This window comes from Indicator indicator, chromosome 11, assembly GCF_027791375.1.
Source record: "Indicator indicator isolate 239-I01 chromosome 11, UM_Iind_1.1, whole genome shotgun sequence".
Classification (NCBI taxonomy): Eukaryota; Metazoa; Chordata; class Aves; order Piciformes; family Indicatoridae; genus Indicator; species Indicator indicator.
The window spans coordinates 13,166,671-13,186,085 of NC_072020.1; the positions used below are offsets into that span (position 1 = coordinate 13,166,671).

Consider the following 19,415-nt stretch of genomic DNA (forward strand, 5'->3'; position numbering starts at 1 on the left):
AGCAGCAAGTAAATGTAACAAGATATCTTTCTGAGTAGGGGGCACAAGAGAACACATGGTGCTTAATTTCAAAGAGAAAATCTATTGCTAAGGCTGGCGAAAAGCAATTAGTGGTTCATTGAATTAAATTAGTGAATTCACCTGTACAGTCTATTAAAATAGCATATGGAGATTATTTAGGTTCAATTTAGTACAGCTAGCTGAAGGATTACAGAATCACAGAATGATTGGAGTTGAAAGGGATCTTAAAGGTCATCTCATTCCAACCCCTACTGCCATGAGCAGACACCTTCCACTAGACCAGGTTGCTCGAGGCCCCATCCAGCCTGGCTTTGAATATTTCCGGACTTGGAGCCTCTGCAGTCTCTTTGGGCAGCCTGTTCCAGTGCCTCACCACCCTCATCAGAAAGAATTTTCTCCTAAAGTCTAAGCCAAGGTTCTTTGAGTTTGAAGCCATTACCTGTCATCCTGTTACTCCACACCTTTGTCAAATGTCCCTCTCCAGCTCTCCTGTAGCCTCCTTCAAACACTGGAAGGCTGCTCTAAGGTCTCAGCAGAGCAGAAGCACAGAACCCCCTCCACTGACCTGCTGTCCACACTTCTGGAGATGCAGCCCAGGATTTGGGTGGCTTTCTGGGCTGCCAGCGCACATTGCCGGCTCATATCGAGCTTCTCATCAACCAACACCTCCAAGCCCTTCTCCTCAGAACTGCTTTCTATTAATTCTCCACCCAGCCTGGATTTATGCTTGGGATTGCCCCAATCCAGGTGAATGACCTTGTGCTTGCCTTTGTTGAGCTCATGAGGTTGACATGGCCCCACCTCTCCAGCCTGTCCAGCTTTGTCTGGATGACATCTCTTCCCTCCATTGTGTCAACCACACCACACAGCTTGGTGTCACTGGCAAACTTGCTGAGGGTGCCTCAGTCCCACTTTATAGAGATTTATAAAGGAGTTCCTTTTGTCTAACTACTGAGTGGATGCTTAATCTGAAGTGAAATAGAAGAGCATCCTGATAGTTCAGCCAAAAAGTCCAGCAAAGCTGGACTTTTCCCACTACTGACATGGCTACTCTCTTTCCAGAATCACTGAGCCATTGTATTTCTGGGTGTAAATGGGCACACAGAATTAGATCATTCTCCTAAATCCAAACAGATGGATTTTTCACCGTTTTCAAAGCAAAACTCAAATGATGTCTTGTGTAAATTGTGTTAAGAAATAGTCTTTAGCAAATTGAACTGAAAGGGCTTTGATAGTGGTGCTGAGACTTTCCATTGTGAGAAAGACATCTTCTCTCACAACAAAATCACTCCAGTATATAGTGTGTTTTCTTCTTCTGTGTGCTACTTCAGGCAGATCTTTCCCACTATCAAAGAAGCAAGAAGAACTAGAGGGCTTAATGTTTAGTGAGAGCCTTCCTGGCCTAGAGGAATTACCCATAGCTGTGCCTTATTTCTACTTTGAAGGGCATCACTGGAAAGCTCCAAGGGAATTCGTAACAGGATGTTTAATACATACATTTTTGCACATCCCCACACACTATACTGCAAGTTCTCTTACATTTCCTTCCTAATGGAACATAACTCACAATAAATAGATGCCTTGATCCTCTCTGTATGTATTGAGCACTGTGCAAGGTTCAGAATTTATTATCGCTTTCTGCATCGATCTGCATTTTGAGTCCTATAAAGAAACAAAAAAGAAGTATAGATCAGCAAGAATAGAAAAGGTACTTAGCAAAGATATTCAGTTCCTGTGTCTAAGGAAAACAGGGTGTGTAGCTTTGCAAAGATTTTCAATGGGCATGTTTCCCTCTTCCCTCACTGCTGACTTCTCTCCCTCTCCTCTCCCTCTCCTCTCCCTCTCCTCTCCCTCTCCTCTCCCTCTCCTCTCCCTCTCCTCTCTCTCTCCTTCTTCTCCTCTCCTCCTCCTCTCCTTCTCCTCTCCCTCTCCTCTCCTTCTCCTCTCCTTCTCCTCTCCTTCTCCTCTCCTTCTCCTCTCCTTCTCCTCTCCTTCTCCTCTCCTTCTCCTCTCCTCCTCCTCTCCTCCTCCTCTCCTTCTCCTCTCCCTCTTTCCCAGGTCAGTGTGCAACATGGTCCAAGGTTGTCTTTCCATGTAGGCATGACTACACTGTTACGGCACAGCACTGGCCTGGATTGTGTCGCTTTGTATTGCAGAGTTTGATGTACTGGTGAATCTGCTCTGCCCTGGAGAGCCCACACCTGGAATGTTTGGTCCAGTTCTGGGCTTCCCAGTTCAAGAGAGACAGGGAACTACTGAAGAAAGTCATTGGAGGCTACAAAGATGCTGAGGGGGCTGCAGCATCTCTATGAGGAGGAGAGGCTGAGAGACCTGGGGCTGTTTAGCCTGGAGAAGAGCAGCCTAAGAGGGATCAGCAAGAGCTAAAGAGCGGGAGACAAGAGTATGGGGCCAGGCTCTTTTCAGTGGTGCCCAGTGATAAGACAAGGGACAGTGGGTACAAACTGGAACACAGAGGTTCTGTCTGAACAGGAAGAAAAACAATCTTTGCTGTGAGGCTGCTGGAGCCCTGGAGCAGGCTGCCCAGAGAGGTTGTGGAATCTCCTACTCTGGAGAGATTCCAAACCCACCTGGACATTGTGATCCTGGGCAACCTGCTGTGGATGACCTTGTTTTAGCATGGGGGTTGGACTAGGTGACCTCCAGAGGTCCCTTCCAACCCCCTCCATGCTGGGATTCTGTGAGTCATTCTAGGATCCTCACAGGGGTAACTTTACAGAAATAGAAAGCATTTCTCTTTTACCTGTCAAAAACCTGCTCAGGGCTGTAGGACCTAATACGTATTTTTTTTTTCTCCTACTAAATCAGGCTGTCATTTTTCTCTAGTCTTTAAAAGTGATACTAAAAGAATTCATTAAAAAGAAATGGCAGAATTAAGGGGTGCTGGACCTCTCCTGCAGTGCAATAACTTTATGTGCTATTAGCAGTGCTATTGCCATTTAAGATACTCTATAAATCTTTTACTGATAGTTATTACTTACAATGATTAGTATTGCTATGTGCTGCTTATACATCTTATACTTACACACTGCTCCAGCCACAATTTTGTCCTTGATATGATTTAGTTGTGTTTTTTTCCCCTTCTAGATTAATAGAACAATGTGTTTCAACTTGTTGTGTGCTCACTAATGGTGCCTTTTGTCATAAGCAATATGCTTAAGTAATCTGGGTAGGCAGCTAGAGAGTTATTGTGTCAGTGTTCAGCATTAAGGATATGTGCGCTGCAGAGCATCTGTGCTAGAATGGTGTCACCTGAATGGTCTCAGTCTTGTAATCATAGAGTCACAGAGTGGGTTGGGTTGGTAGGGATCTTAAAGATCAACTTGTTCCAACCCCCAGCCATAGGCAGAGACACCTCCTGCTAGACCAGGATGATCAGGGTCCCATCCAACCTGGCTTTGAATACTTCAAGGCTCAGAGGCTCCACAACTTCTCTAGGCAACCTCTTCCACTGCCTCACTAACTTCTGGGGAAGAATTTCTTCCTAATGTCTTATCTAAATCCAACTTCCTCCATTTCGAAGCCATTATCCCTCATCCTGTCACTCCATGCCTTTGTAAAAGGTCTTTCTCCAGCTCTCCTGTAGCCCCCTTCAAACACTGGAATGCTGCTCTCTAGGTAATAAAGCACAGGGGGGTAGGCCCCACACCTCGGGGAGGGGGCATGGGACGTGGTGGGGGGTGGTATGGGGGGAGGGGGGGGGGGTGGGGGGGGGAACCGAGTATCCAACCCAACCAAAACGCCCCTCACCTAAAAATCACAAAGAGATGCGGAACGAAGTGGGCGACTGAGAATAAGACAACTCTAAGGATGAATCTTCTACCCGCACCTCCCAGCAGTACTGTGGGGGCTCTCTATAGGGGATGAAGAGGGGGGGGGGGGATTACAAATAGAGCGAGACGAGTGAGCGAGCTCTGGAAATGATACAGTGATCTCGTTAATGAAGGGGTAGAGTAGGTGGGATGTAACACTTTTTGGTAAAAAATCATTCTTGGCTTTTAAAAAAGTTGTGGATGTAATTATACTTTAAATCTATATTCAGGGGGGGATAGAACTGAATAAGGAGTTTTCGGGGTTTGGGATGGCGATGGGGGGAGAGTGAGTTATGATATAGTAGCTGTGTATTGGGTGGGGTGTGTGAGATAGTGAAAGAGGGGTGATGGGGGGGGGATTGTAGATTTTGTAGTGTGGGGGGAGAGTAGGGGGGGGGGAGGGGGGTGGTGGGGGGGGGGGGGGTGGGGGGTTGGGTGGAGGTGGGGGGGGGGTGAGTTGGGGTATTTTCTGTGAGAGGGGCTGAGGTGGGGGGGGGTGGGGGGGTGAGGTGGGGGTGGTGTATTATTTGGTTGGGGGTAGTTATGGGTGGGTTGGGGTTGTTGGGATGGGGTTGGGGTGGGGGAGTGTGGGTGTGGTATTGTATTATGTATTTGGGTTTGGTTTTTGATGTTTAGAGAATTGTGGGATTGATAGGATTTGTATATTATTGGATTTGGAAGTTATAAATGTGTTGTTATGGGGAGGAAAAATGAAGGGTATAAATTGGATAAGGAAAATGTTATAAGTAATATGAGTAATTATGTATGTGATGTTTTATAGACTGTTTTGATGATGGTTGGTTTTTTTGGGGCATGAGGTAACTTACACACCATTATTTGTGGAATGCTTTAAGAAAAATACAGATCTGCAGCAAGCTGCTGTGTTAGGGGGGGGTGGCCTTTCTTTAATTCTCTCAGGATCTGGAATCCATCACTTACTACTCTATGAGAGAAGAATAGTGCTGAAGCTGCTAAAGTGGCATCATCATGATTGTGGATGTTTGTTCATGTAATTCAGGATTGTGAGTGGGAGGCTATTAGTATTGCTGCATGAAGTTCTCCAGAATATGTTAAAAAAAAAGTACAAGGTAATCACTAAACTGTTATTGATAGTGGTCAGTATTTAAAGAAAAATAGGATCTTCTACTTGTTCCTTGGATTATAAGGATAACTCAAAATTGCACCTGTTCACTGAACATACCATGAATATTTTACTGAAGCAGGAGTGAATACTGTGGTCAGCATGAACCTTGTCTAGGTGGTATGGTCTTATGGGTACCATTCACAGAATTATAGAATTGTTTATTTGGAAAAGACCTTTAAGATCATCAAGTCCAACCATTACCCAACTCTATCAAGGTTGGTGCTAAACCATGTCCCTCAACACCAGATCTCTCGCTCTTTGAAACACCTCCAAAAATGGGGATTCAACCACCTGCCTGCACAGGCTATTCCAGTCTTTGAGAATTCTTTCAGTCAAGAAGTTTCTTCAAACTAAACCTCCCCTGGAGCAACCTGAGGCTATTTCCTCTCCTTCTATTGCTAGATATGAGGGAGAAGAGACTGATCTTTACCTCGCTACAACCTCCTTTCAGGAAACTGTAGAGACTGAGAAGGTCTCCCTTCAGCTTCCTTTTCTTCAGACTAAACAAGCCAAGTTCTCTTAGCCACTCCTCAGAAGACTTTAGACCCTTGTTCAGCTTCACTGCCCTTCCATCCATATGCAGGGACTGTGGCTTTTGTACAGCTTTTCTGCTGTACAAAAAAGTGTGCATGCACGTGTGACTTTTTACTTACTATTACATTTTTGAAGGATATATGCTGTTGGGTCAAGCCATTTTCTTAAAGGAGAGCTGGATGAAAGACCCACATGACTAATACAATGATTTTGATGCACTTGAGCTAGTCTCTGGATGACTCCTGAACATGTTTCCACTTTGCCACAGGTTACTGCTCCATGATAGTGTGTTGTGAAATGTGGCTGTACTGTTGATAAACACTGGATAAATGCTGGCACTCTCAAAGGGAAGGAAAAAGGAAAATGGGGGGCTGGTGGGGAATAGAACATGTCTGTCCTTGTACAGTGGATGACATAAGGATCTAATGCAAGTTATTTTCAGGTCGTGCATCTTCCTTTTGTGCCCTCATGCTAGGTGTTGGGGGAGATGTGAATGCTGTATGACTCTCTTTCTGATATGTTTGCAGACACAAAAGGTGTGGTTTAATTTTGTCTGAATACCAAAAAGTTGTTTTAGTGATGCTCAAGGTTTATCCAGTTTATACCAGATTTCTTCTACTTCATGTTTAATGATTAAATGCAGAAAATACAGTGTACTTGAAATGCCCTGCCCAGTTTGTAGCCTCGAAACTCCCTGTACATCTCTCTGATGTAAAACACTCAGTACTTTTAAAATCAGCACTGATGCATGTGTCCTGGTAGGATTTTAGGGAACCCAGACAGCAGCTCAGATTTCATATCAGATCAGAGGATTGGAACGCATTTTCTAATAACTCTAATTCAATTTTTTAGATAGCAAAACTCAAACCCAGATATGCTTTTGCTCCCAGCTCTTCCCCAGACTCTTACAATAAAACTCTTTCTCTCTTTCTCCTCATATCTCTCAGGAAGCCCTCTTTCTGTTTTTATGACCATCTTGTGATTCATAGACATCATTTTTTTCCAGGAACACCATTTTTCAACCTGTATTCTGGTCCCTGTCTGGAAAACTTGCCTTTGAACAACCTAGGACTGTTCTCTGTTTAGTCCCTGGGATACCATCTTGCTTTCTTTGGCTCAGTGGGATTTTTCCCACTGGCTTCAAGGGCCAGATGCTAATTTCTGTCCCTGCTGACCCAGGGAAAGGCAGTTTGAAGGGTCTTGGTGTCTCTGGAGCAATACAAACACGATGCTGCCATGTTGTTACTTCCATTTACCTTGTGCTACCATATAAATAAGGAACCCAAATTCCTCACTGCCATGCAAACATTATATTAGACACTGCAGAGAGGCTTTGAAATGTTAATACCTGCTGTAAGGCAGCCAGCTGACAGAGAGCAATGGGTTTGTTTTGGTTGTGACTCAGGTTGTTGCAGCAGGTTCTGGCAGAACTAAACCAGCTGTGAGCAGCCTGCAGATTCCTGAGTAGTAAGGGTATGTGCTGTGCTTTATGGCTGCCATCTTGGGATCATTTTAATTGGTGTTTTAGAAGGGAGAAAGCTACTTGTGGGGCAGCTTTGAGAGCTGGCAGCCATTCTAGAGAGCAGCAGTGGAGCCCCATGCTGTGCTCATGGATGCTGGCTGCCAGCCTGCCCAGCCCACAGCAACAAGGTGGAAAATGGCAGTTTTCCATCTTGAACCAAAGGAACACATGGTCTTCTGGTGAAGGGATGCTTGGTGTCCTGGCAAAGGGACACTTGGTCTCCTGGCGAGGAGATGGGAAGGGGATGAGTGAATGGGAGTGGTCCCAGACCACCAAGAGAGACTGGAGAGCAACAGACCATGGTGAAGAAGGGGCATTGCTTGCAGCAGCAGCAACTTCAGCTGGGAGAAGAGATACTGGTGATGACTGTCCGTGCAACTTCCCTTTTGCCTTTTCTTCTTGGAGAGATTTTTTTTTCCCCCCAGGCCTTTTGTTCTCTGATGACTCCTTGATGCCAGCCTTTCATTTTAATGATAGCATAGCAGTGAAACAGAGGCACAGCAAGGCCTGAAGGATTCCATCTGTAATGAAATGTAAAGAAACCTGGCAGGGTCTGACACTGACACATTCTCAGTCTCCTAAGAGAGAGACTTGGGAACTGAGCTCTAAGAATCAAGCGTTCAGACCAGCTGTGCTTTCCAAGGTAGTGAATTGCTTTGATTAATCTTTTTTCTTTTTTCCTCCTTAATTTCACATAGAAATTGGGAAGATTGACCAAGATATATATAAATACAACACCCCAGGATTCACTGGCTGCCTATCAAGAGTACAGTTCAACCAAATTGCTCCGCTCAAAGCAGCTCTAAGACCTACCAACGCCTCCTCTCACGTCCACATCCAAGGAGAACTGGTGGAATCCAACTGTGGAGCATCTCCACTCACCATCCCACCAATGTCAGCCGCTACGGACCCATGGCACTTAGACTCAGGTAAGCTGAGGTGCAGCTGGGCAGAGCAGTTCAGAGGAGAAACATCCACCTTCTGTAGGGGTAAACAAGGTGGATGTGACAGATGACTGTAGGGCTATAATCACAGTAGGAATGACAGAGATTTGCCTCCACTTCTGAATATATATATACAGGATATTTTCTGTGCTTTCTTTAATATTCTGCTTTATTTTTTGTTTCCCTAAGTCTTACACTGTTTGAATGTTGAGTTCTGACCTAACTGCTGTGAGAGCACTTTCTCTGTAGCGCTGAGTATGCGGTCAGCAAAAGGCTGGAAGTACAGATAATAAGATACAGCAACATTTCTTATGCTGTAGTCTCAGTAAGTGAGTACATTGTAGTCAGCTTCATGCAAAAAAAAAAGGTATATCTCATTTTAGGTGTAAATATATAAAATGCTGATTTTTCTGAAATGTTGTTTTCCTCATGTTTAATGGGAAATGCCATTAGTCTTGATTGAGTTCGTCTCATGCTGAAAATGTTGGAAAGCAATGACAATTTGCTGATCCCAGCAATTTTATCTTGCTTGGTGACTGATGGTCTTGGAAAGTATACATTGTGCTTACATTTTAATTTTTTTTTCTATTTTGCTTTTTGAGTGTCATTTAAATGCTTTAAAGTAACTGTTCCCTTTACAGTTGGAGGGTCAGGAGTACATTGCCTCCTCTCTTGTGTTTTGTCCTCATTCTGATTTCACTTGTAGCACTGTAAGTTAGAACCTGTCCTGGTGAAGCTGGTGGGTTTACAGTAGTATAAAAGTAAAATGCTAGAGGGAAAAACAGGCCTATAATGCTTTTGGTATTGATTAGTCTCTGCCTTTGTGTTTGGGGATACATCCATCTGCCATCTTTTTGTGAGAAGAGACATGTGTCTCAGAAGTATGTGCCAAGATCATACCTTTGGGCTTTGGATTTATTTATTTTTCCTTACAACATCAAACGATTCCTTGCAACATTTCCTTTCATCTCTTCTTCAGTAGAGAAATAGGACAGGGGTTTGTAAAGAGAGGCAGATATTCCAGAGCTGAAACATTCCAGGTCTCAAACATCAATACAGGAAGGATCATGCTCTAAAACCTGTCATTCCCTCCTTGCTGCTATGCCCATGGAAGATTTCAGTGTGTCTTTCCCCTGTTTATAGTATGTAATCTCCTGCTTGATTTTTTTTTTCATCGCAAATTAGTAGCCCATTTCTTCTCTGAAATTAGTAGGCCACTTTGTACCTGAAGGTTATGTTCCATGCTCCTGTTTCTATAAAAGCACATTTCCTGAAGGGTAACTCCCTGGCTCATGCCTTTATAAAGTGTGCCATAAACTTCCCGAGGATGCACAGATGCTGTGAATCCTATGCAGCTAATTGGTTTTGATTGTTAATTTTAGTTGGTTTCTTTTTCCTACAGATAATTTGGCTGCAAGCTAGTAAAAGATGATGGTGGGATTTATTCAAGATAGTTGAACCAGTAGCTCCTGGTGTTAAAAGAGGGAGATCCTGTTTGTCCTTGCCATGTGCTGCTATGATTGTCCTGGTGTTGTCCCAGTCTCTCCTTGGAAGCTTCAGCTGAATTACTCAGATTTGTTCACCTGCCAGATTACAAATGTACACGTTTTGCTGTAGATTAATTGTAGTCCTCAGTCATGAAGCCAACATGAAGGATATCAGAGAACATGCAGCATACAATTAGGTTAGCTCGTGCTGGCTGTTAGCTTCTGCCCAGTAAAAGAAAACTCAATGCTGTAGATGGACTTGGTTGTTTCAGTCATGGACAATCAGAGTGCAACACCTTCCTTTTTGGTGTTGAGAAGCTTTAGTAGGACTGGGAGCTAGGGACACATCCTCTTGTCATCTCTACTGCTCTTCAGCAGTAGAGGGAAAAGGATTAGATTGCCTTACTGCAGACTGTACAACCTAGCACAGAGATGACCTTGATGACTGCTAAATAAAAATGTTTGCTTTTAGTGTGATTTTGCATTATCAAACTGGCACTTTGCAATCAGGATTTTTTCTCTGTTTACTAGAAGACTTTCTAACACAAACTGTGTTGAAACAGGAAAAATCAGAGTTCTAAATAATGGTGCCCATTGGCTCCAGAGCTGGAATAATCTCAGTATGCTCAGTGTGAATTTACTCCTTCACTAAAACAGCTGAGGGAGCAAAGACAAAAAGCTCTTCTGAAATGCACAGAAACATTTGTAGTGGTGCTAAAGCAAAACCCTTGCAGGCTCTGCCACAAAGAAATGGTTGCAAGGAGCATAGCTTTGAAAGCAGCAGCAGCGATTACTAGGTACAAGATTTCTCATCTCATCTGTGTTTTCATCTGTAATTTTTAGGTCACCTACTTAATTTTAAATAGATTTTAACAAAACAGAAGAGTTGAGGACAAGTGGGTTTGTAGTGAAAAAAGAAAGTCAGGAACAAATTTGTGGCAAGTATCATATGGTTTAAATCAGTTTTGTGACATACTCCTCACTTGCCCTGATTCATATTTTAAGTGTAAATTTATAGCTCTGCTTCTCAAATACTGTGGAATTAAACTTTGAGGACTGGAAAATGTTGTAGATGAGGATCAAAGATAAGTGTCTAAATAGGACAGAGGCACCAGAAGGCAAATGTAATGATCATTTCACCTCTATACTGCAGTGCTGGATAAGACCTTATGGATAATTACTAAATGTCAAGCAGGTTCTGCCTGACAGGTGACCTACATGGAATGTTTTCCTTAAACTCTTCTATGGAACTACTGTGTGGACACCTCTTGCTAGCTGTCAAGCATAGTGAGGCTGAAGGGCAAAGCATAAAGACACATCAGTCACTGGCAGTTAGAGATAAGTTCAGGGATTTATCAGTAAGAAACCTTGATTTCCTCCCCAGAAAAATGGGCCATGCAGTTTCTTGATTCATTATCTTGCACTTTCCCTTTGCCTTGAATTCTCCTATCATAGAATCATAGAATGGTTTGGCTTGGAAGGGACCTTAAAAGTCATCTAGTTCCAACCTCCCTGCCATGGGCAAGGGTCACCTTCCACTAGACCAGTTCGCTCAAGGCCTCATCCAACCTGGCCTTGAACACCTCCAGGGAAGGGGTATCCATGACCTCCCTGGGCAGCTTGTTCCAGTCTCCTCACCACACTTACTGTAAAGAATTTCTTCCTAACATCCAATCTAAATCTGTCCTCCTCAAGTTTTAATCCATTGTCCCTTGTCCTAGCACAACAAGCCTTGTTCAAAGTCCCTTCTTGACTTTCTTCAGGTACTGGAAGTCTGCTCTAAGGTCTCCCTGGAGCCTTCTCTTTGCAAAGCAGAACAACTCCAACTCTCTCAGCCTGTCCCAATAGGGGAGATGCTCCAGCCCTCTGATCATCTTCATGGCCTCCTCTGGACCATGCAACTGGATGCAGTACTCTGGGTGGAGTCTCACGAGAGCAGAGTAGAGGGGAAGAATGTGCTGCACATTTACAGGATTTGTTCTTTTTCATTCCTTTGTCATTGTAAAAATGTGACTGGCATTTCGCCATGCTGCTGGGACGTTATCTTAAACCATTGTCTTTGTCAGCATGTGAGTATTCTTAAAATGCACAGCCTTTTCCTGTTGCCATGGCAATCCTTTCTTGGTGGTGATGAAGCACAGCAATTCAACAAGTATTTTTTTCTAGAATGTGACTTTCTAGTGATTTGAAAAAAAACTTCAATAAGCAAGACCAAGCAGATCATCCAGTTCGTGTCAGACAATACAACTTGCCTTGATAACATCAAAATGAGTGTAAAAAGGAGGCAAAAAAGAGGCTGATCAATGATTGTAGATATCAATAGATAGATATGTCATGCCTTCATATGTTACCTGAGATATGAAAAAACCCTTTGGTGATCAGCTTTAAGTGCAACCATTCTCTAACTCTACCAAGTCTGGTGCTAAACCATGAGCCTCAGCACCACATCTCTGCCTCTTTTAAGCACCTCCAGGGATGGGGATTCAGCCACCTTCCTGGGAAACCTGTTCCAGTCTTTGAGAACCCTTTCAGTCAAGAAATTTCTTCTACTCTTCAACCTAAACCTCTCCTGGTGCAACATGAGGCCATTTCCTCTCATCCTATCACTTGTTCCTAGGGAGAAAAGACCAACCCACACTTAGCTCCAGTATGTCTGGCAAAAACATTGTATGAGGACAGGTGACTCTGTCATCAGGATTAAAACAGCTGCCTGCAGGATTGATCACAGTCATAGAATGCATCAGGTTAGAAGGGACCCTTGAAGGTAAGGGACCCTCAAACATTACCTTGTCCACTCCCCCTGCAGTAAATGTGGACATCTTTAATAAGATCAGGTTGATCAGGGCCCTGTCAAGCCTGACCTTGAATGTCTCCAAGGATGAGGCCTCCACCACATCTCTGGCCAACCTGTTCCAGTAAAGAACTTCCTTCTGATGTCCAACCTAAATCTACCCTGCTCTAATTTATTATTACGTTCCTTTTCATTACAAATTCATCCCTCTTCATGTCAAGAGAAGACATAAGAGGACTTAATAGTGGCCATATGAAGACAGTGAGAGATCTGAATACTGTCAAGCCAAAGACAGGAGATTATTTCTGACCTAAGAGAAAGTATCGCTTTTGTGTGGCAGTGCTGAAGGTCACCTTCCCATGCAGACACCATCAGTTGGTTTGCCATCCCACACTCTGTCCAGATCTCAGAGGGCAGAGTGGGAGCATCTGACAAAAAGCTGTGTTACAAGTCCCACTGGTATGAATGTGGCTGAAGAGATGGGAATTAGCTCTTATCTTTGTCAAGGTCTTCTTAGAAATGGCACAGTGGTAAGCAAGGATCAAAGACCACTCGCTGGAGGGCAGCATTTCAGCCCTCAGAACTGTCTTAGGTTACAAATGGAGAGACAAAAGGTTCTTCTCATGACCACAGTCTTTGAAATCAGTGGAGGCAGCACTCCTCTCCTAAGAGGGACTGAAGGTGAGCTGAGTCACTTCTCCAGGCTTCCTGCAAAGGACAAGTGAGCCTTGGAAGAGGAGGAGCTGCTTTTGTTCATGATGCAGCCTTACACATCTAAATTTGGTCTGCTAGGTGTCAGCAGAATTAGAAACAGAGATGAGGGCAGGTGCTAGAATAAAATGCCACTCCTCCTCCTCAAAAGCATAGTGACCAGGATTAGTTGCCTGTACTGTAGTCAGAGAATTACATCAGATTGTCTCTTTGAAGTTGTTGATCGATCAAAGTGCTTGGATTTTTTTAATTAACATTGCACATAAGCACTGGGATGCTCTTTGTCCAACAGTAACCTAGTTTAGTATTTATACTGCCCATACAAGAGACAAAGGATGGCCTTGCAGCCTGCCCTGCAGGCCAACACATTCTTCCATTGCACAATTCTGGTGCATTTCTGTGATAGAGTTTCCCCTGCTGAGAGTGACCAGCATTCATCCCAAATTCTCTCCAGTGTCTCAGATGTCCATGGCCTTGGCCTGAGTTGTTTTCAAACAGGAAGGTGGCATTTTTTTCAGACAGTTAGGGATTAAGTCTAACAGAAACTCATAGCTCAGGTTCAGAGCTGCAGGAAAGAAGGTAAGCAGTAGCCATGAGCCAGCAGTGCGCTCCTGTGGCCAAGAAAGCCAACTGTGTCCTGGAGCACACAAGGAGGAATGTGACCAGTGGGTTGAGGAAGGTTCTCCTCTCTCTCTACTCTGACTTGGTGAGGACACACCTGGAGTGTTGTGTCCAGTTCTGGGCTTCCCAATTCAAGAGAGACAAGGAACTGCTGGAGAGAATCCAATGAGGGCTACAAAGATACTAAGGGCCCTGGAGCATCTCTGTGAGGAGGAGAGGCTGAGAGACCTGGGGCTGCTTAGCTGGGAGAAGAGCAGCCTGAGAGGGAGTCTCCTCCATGCTCATCAAGAGCTAAAGGGCAGGGGGCAGACTCATATCAGTGGTTCCCAGTGATAGGACAGGGGCAATGGACATAAAAGGGAGCACAGGAAGTTCGACCTAAACATGAGGAAAAGCTTCTGCAAGAGTTCTGGAGCACTGGAGCAGGATGCCCAGAGGGGTTGTGGAGTCTCCTTCTCTGGAGACTTTCAGAACCCACCTGGATATGTTTCTGGGGAACCTGAAATAGGTGACCCTCCTTTTGCAGGGAGGTTATGATCCCCAGAGGTCCCTTCCAACTCCCACCATTCTGTGGTTCTGTGAACATTAAGATGTAATAGTTTCTATTTTTCTCCTCCCCACTAAGCAGCTAACTAGGAAGAGCATCTGTCTGAAATTTGGCACAATCAATGCTTCATCCTTGAAGGGCTTAATTATGGTGCTTGAATTACTGTAAATCTCTCTATTGATTAGGCATAAAACCTGCCTCTCTCCCAGTCTCATCTAGTTCCTTCACACAATTATGCATAGCTTTCTCTTATCATTAAGAATCTATCATTTCAGTGTGAAGTTTCTGACAGTCTCTAGTGTATCAGACAGCTGTCAGACTGCCAAGCTTGTCAATTCTTCTGGCATTCACTGAGAGATCAGCATTGTAGCTGTTTCATGAGCAGTGATTTGAATGTTAATGCTGCTACCTAATGTCAAGACAAGAAGGGGTAGTATTAAAGTAAAAATAAATGTGTTTTCCATCCTATACAAAGACTACACAAGTGCTAACTTTAACTAGGAATGTAAATTAGGAAGAAAATGGAGCAGCAAAGGAAGCATTTAGACACCTGAGCACTTCATATGACTGTCTCCTTCTTACATTCCTCAGGCTGAAAAGCACTTCAGTTCCTATTTAAGAGGTTATTCTAGATTACAGCTATTAAGTTTATTTCAGATTTAAACTCTCCAGTCTGACCTGATCCTCATCCCCAGTCCAAGCCTTTCTTTTTTTCATGCCTGTATGAATGCTAGACATGAAGTACCTGATCTTGCTCTTCACATCCTGGCTGTAAGAAGTCCTTTCTTCCAATGGCCTCAATAAATAGAGTCCATCCCTTTTGTTTTCCCCTCCTTTTTTTGTAGCTGTCATAAGTTTACAGGCTTGTTTAGTATTGTTGGTTAGATTGGTTTGGGTTTGACTTTTGGGGTTGGTTTTTTTGGGTGGTTTTGTTGTTTTTTGTTTTAGTTTGGTTTTGGGGGTTTTGTTTCATTTTGTTTGGGGGTGTGTTTTTCTGTTTTCTGTCTGTCTTTCTGTCTGTCTTTATTTCTTGTATTCCCTGTGGGTCCATTATCAGTGATTAGCTATATACAGCCAGGCTTTGACCAGCACTTAACTCTACTGTTCCTTTGAGAACACCAAAGCGTTTCATATTCTTCATTAATTATAAAAGGAAGTATTTGTTTGTCTTCCTTAGGAGATGAAATGCAATCTGCTCATAAAATTTTCATGAAAGTGATAGCTTAGGCCAGCAAGACTAATACACTAGCAGTTCTTGTCTGGAGTCACAGTGAGACCCAGTGTCAGTCAGACCTTACTCCCAAGAACTGAAATACAGATGAGTTTAGGTCTTTGATGGGTAGGGCTGCTCTAATTTCATAGAGTCACAGAATGTCAGGTTGGAAGGGACCCCAAGGATCATCTGGTCCAACCTTTCTAGATATAGTATAGTTGAAATGAGATGGCCCAGCACCCTGTCAAGCTGAGTTTTAGAACTGTCCAATGTAGGGGAATCCACTGCTTCCCCTGGGAGATGATCCCAATGTCTGACTGTTCTCATGGTCAAAAAGTGTCCTCTGGATCCCAATGGGAATCTCCCCAGCAGTAACTTGTACCCATCACCTCTTGTCTTTTCCATGGGACTCTTTGTAAAAAGGGAATCTTCATCCTCCTGGTAGCCACCCTTTATGTACTGGTACATGGTAATAAGGTCTCCCCTAAGCCTTCTCTTCTCAAGGCTGAACAAACCCAGTTCTCAGCCTTGCCTCACATGGCAGCTCTGTCACTCCTCTGATCATTCTTGTGGCCCTTCTCTGGACACTTTCCAGCCCGTTCACATCTGGTTTTGTATAGCAGGGACCAACACTGAATTTGCTGCAGATCAACTGGAAATTTGTCAGAGCCAATGTTCAAAACACTACTTTGTAGAGAGTGCTTTATTGAAGCTCAAACTGCAGGTTTGATCCTAAAAAGTCTGCTCTCCTGTTAACATAGGGAATCAGATTCTGCAGTGTACAAGTACCAGGTAGTTAATCTGAAACGTGTTACGGTCTTGTTTGCCCACTGTTGTGTACAATGACTCATTTGTGTGCTAAAGAAAGTGTAAAAGTTGCTTTTGGGAATTGACCTGTGGGAAGCAGAGAGAATCACCTAATTCATCCCAACAGACAGTACAGGAATTTTTACCCTGCTTCATATTGCACCTAGGACTGATCTGGAGGAGTTTAAGCTGCAAGGATGAGTCTCCTAATAAGGCATAAGGGGGTTTTGCCCCTTTGCTAGGAAGATTGCTTTGTAAGACAAAAAAATATTACAGGATCACAGAATGGTGTCAGTTGAAAGTGACCTCTGGAGATCATCTAGTCCAACCTCCCTGCTAAAGCAGGGTCACCCACAGCAGGTTGCCCAGGATCACAGTGGGTTTGGAATCTCTCCAGAGAAGGAGACTCCACAATCTCTCTGGGCAGCCTACTCCAACACCCTCATAGCAAAGAAGTGAAAATTCCTATGTTTCAGTTTTCTGCCCATTGCCCCTTGTCCTGTCACTGGGCATCACTGAAAAGATTGTGACCCCATCCTCTTGCCACCCACCCTTTAGCTATTGATTAGCATTGAGAAGATCCCCTCTCACTCTGCTCTTCTCCAGGCTAAACAGCCCCAGATCTCTCAGCCTCTCCTCCTCACAGAGATGCTCCAGTCCCCTCAGCATCTTTGTGGCCTCTGCTGCCTCTGTGGAACTGAGGAGCCCAGAACAGGACACAATGCTCCAGATGTGGCTTCCCTAGGGTAGAGTAGAGGGGAGGAGAACATCCACCCACCTGCTGACCATGCTGTCCTTAATGTACCCCAGGATACCATTGACTTTCTTGGCCATAAGAGTACACTGCTGGCTCAGGACAGTGAGGCACAGCAGAGACATTCAGTCTAATTTTCTTTGCATAAACAGGGAAGCTAAGTGAAGGTACAAGCCCATTCATAAAACTCCATTTCCTCCTCTCCTTAAGAGTGCCCTCAGGAAAGCTCTCCCACAGAAGTAAATGAAAGGGCTAATACCATGACTGTACTGTCAGCTCTGCTGTCTGGTGTTGAGAAGTTGCACTGACCCAGTTCACTCAACTTGGAGTGTTCAGTGATTTTTTTCCCCCAACACCACCATTGTTCATTGTTGTCATTCCCATTGTTCACTCCAAAATTCATGCTTTTTATTACAGAAACATCCAACAACTCTTTCTTCTATAATCCTCGCTTACTTTGCCACAGTCACAGGTGTTTGTGTGCAGAAGGGCTGTTCAGAGGACAGTAGAGCTGCTGCTAAGCCACTGTTTCAGAGGGTTTTTTAGTTGATACTAATTTCATCTTGAAATTAAATGACACAGTTGGAAAGCTTTCATACCAAAAATGTAAAAACACAGGTTTTGTGTTTTCTATTGTTTCTATGCATCTCTGTCTCTCAGCAGAACTCACCAATAGCTGTCAGTAACAATACTTGAGATTCATTAAAAAAATCTTTTTGATCTAACAGAATACACCTGAAAAAAATTTTTATAATGTTCCAAATAGTACTAAATGCATTAGAGAATTTTTTTGTCATTTACAAAGGTTTTTTTCCTTTGTTCCTGTCCCTCCCAGCTGAGCAGGCTGCAAAGGACTGAAGTGAAATTAGCCCTAATTTCATAGAATCAAAGAATCATAGAATCATTTCAACTGGAAAAGACCTTTAAGGTCATCAAATCCAACCATTATCTAATTCTACCAAGTCTGGTGCTAAACCATGTCCCTCAGCACCACATCTCTGCCTCTCTGAAACACCTCCAGAGATGGGCATTCAGACACCTCCATGGGGAGCCTATTCCAGTCTTTGAGAACCCTTTCAGTCAAGAAATTTCTTCTAATATCCAGCCTAAACTTCCCCTGATGCAATCTAAGACCTATTCCTCTCATCCTATCACTTGTTATTAGGGAGAAGAGGTGAGCACCCACCTCACTCCCACATCCTTTCAGGGACTTGTAGAGAGCCAGAAGGTCTCTCCTCAGCCACCTCTTCTCCAGACTAAAGAACTTTAGTTGCCTCTGCCACTCCTCAGAAGAGCTGCCCTCCAGTCCCTTCACAACCTTTTTCCACCAAATCCCTAAGCTACATAGCTGTTCTGGTAGTTTAAGAATTGCTGCATAGGAATATTTTTTTCCAATATCCTTTAAGTCACCCCCAAAAAATGACTGACTCTATGATGTGAAGACTCCTATTTCCATATAGACAGAAAAATGGCCACGTTCAGGATATACTTGTAAGAGTCTAATGTCACTAAAATTTTAGGCAGTAGTGATTGATCTTTATGAACAAGGTAATTAAGATTTTGTGGTCAGGTAAGTGTGGGCCTGGGCTCTACACTTAAGCTGAGGATAGTGGGATTTTAAAGAACTCTCTCAACAGAGTGATATTAAGCAGTCCTCCCTCAGAATCTGCTCTCAAATACCTAGGAAAGCAGGAGCCAGTGGAGTTTGCCCCCTTTCTCCATTTCCAGTTTGGACAAGTAGGAAAAGAATAGAGATAGTAATTTAAAAATAATTAAACCCAGGAACTTTCAATGCAAAAGTAGCTTGGTAGCATTTGTCATACTGCTTCAGATTTTTCTCTTCTCGTTCTGAATTGCTGTGGTTTACTTATCATGGGAACTCTTCACAGAGCCCCACCCAGCAGGAGAGCAGTGGGATGAGCAGGAAATGGTGACTGGAGTCTACAGGCTGTGATCACAGGTTGGAAGGCACCCCAAGGATCATCTTGTCCAACCTCTTAATGATCCACAGATTCATAGCATGGCTTGGGCCAGAAGGGACCTTAAAGATCACCCAGTTCCAACCCCCAGCTAGGGGCAGGGTCACCTTCCACTAGATCAAGCTGCTCAAGACCTCATCCAGCCTGGCCTTAAACACCTCCAAAGAGGGGATATCCATGACCTTCCTAGGCACCCCATTCCAGTGTCTCACCACCCTCACTCTAAAGAATTTCTTCCTAATACCCCATCTAAATCTGCCCTTCTCAAGCTTTAATCCCTTGCCCCTCATCCTATCATTACAAGTCCTTGTAAAATGTCCCTCCCCATCTTTCTTGTTGTCCCCTTCAGGTACTAGAAGGCCACTCTAAGGTCTTCCCAGATGCTTCAGTTCTCCAGGCTGAACAGCTCCTACTCTCGCAGCCTGTCCCTATAGGGGAGGTGCTCCAGCCCTCTGATGCATAGATTCACAGAATCTATGATGATGTTCAGCTTTGATGCAGGGCTGTGTA

General features: G+C 43.9%; 1 protein-coding gene across 1 annotated transcript in view; it reads left to right on the plus strand.

Moving 5' to 3' along the window:
* Positions 1-19,415, plus strand: part of CNTNAP2 (contactin associated protein 2) — a 664,834-nt gene that overhangs the window by 638,512 nt on the left and 6,907 nt on the right. Inside the window, exon 22 of the mRNA XM_054385136.1 lies at positions 7,750-7,980. Within this exon, the coding sequence (XP_054241111.1) occupies positions 7,750-7,980 (231 nt within the window). The remainder of the gene's footprint in view (positions 1-7,749; positions 7,981-19,415) is intronic.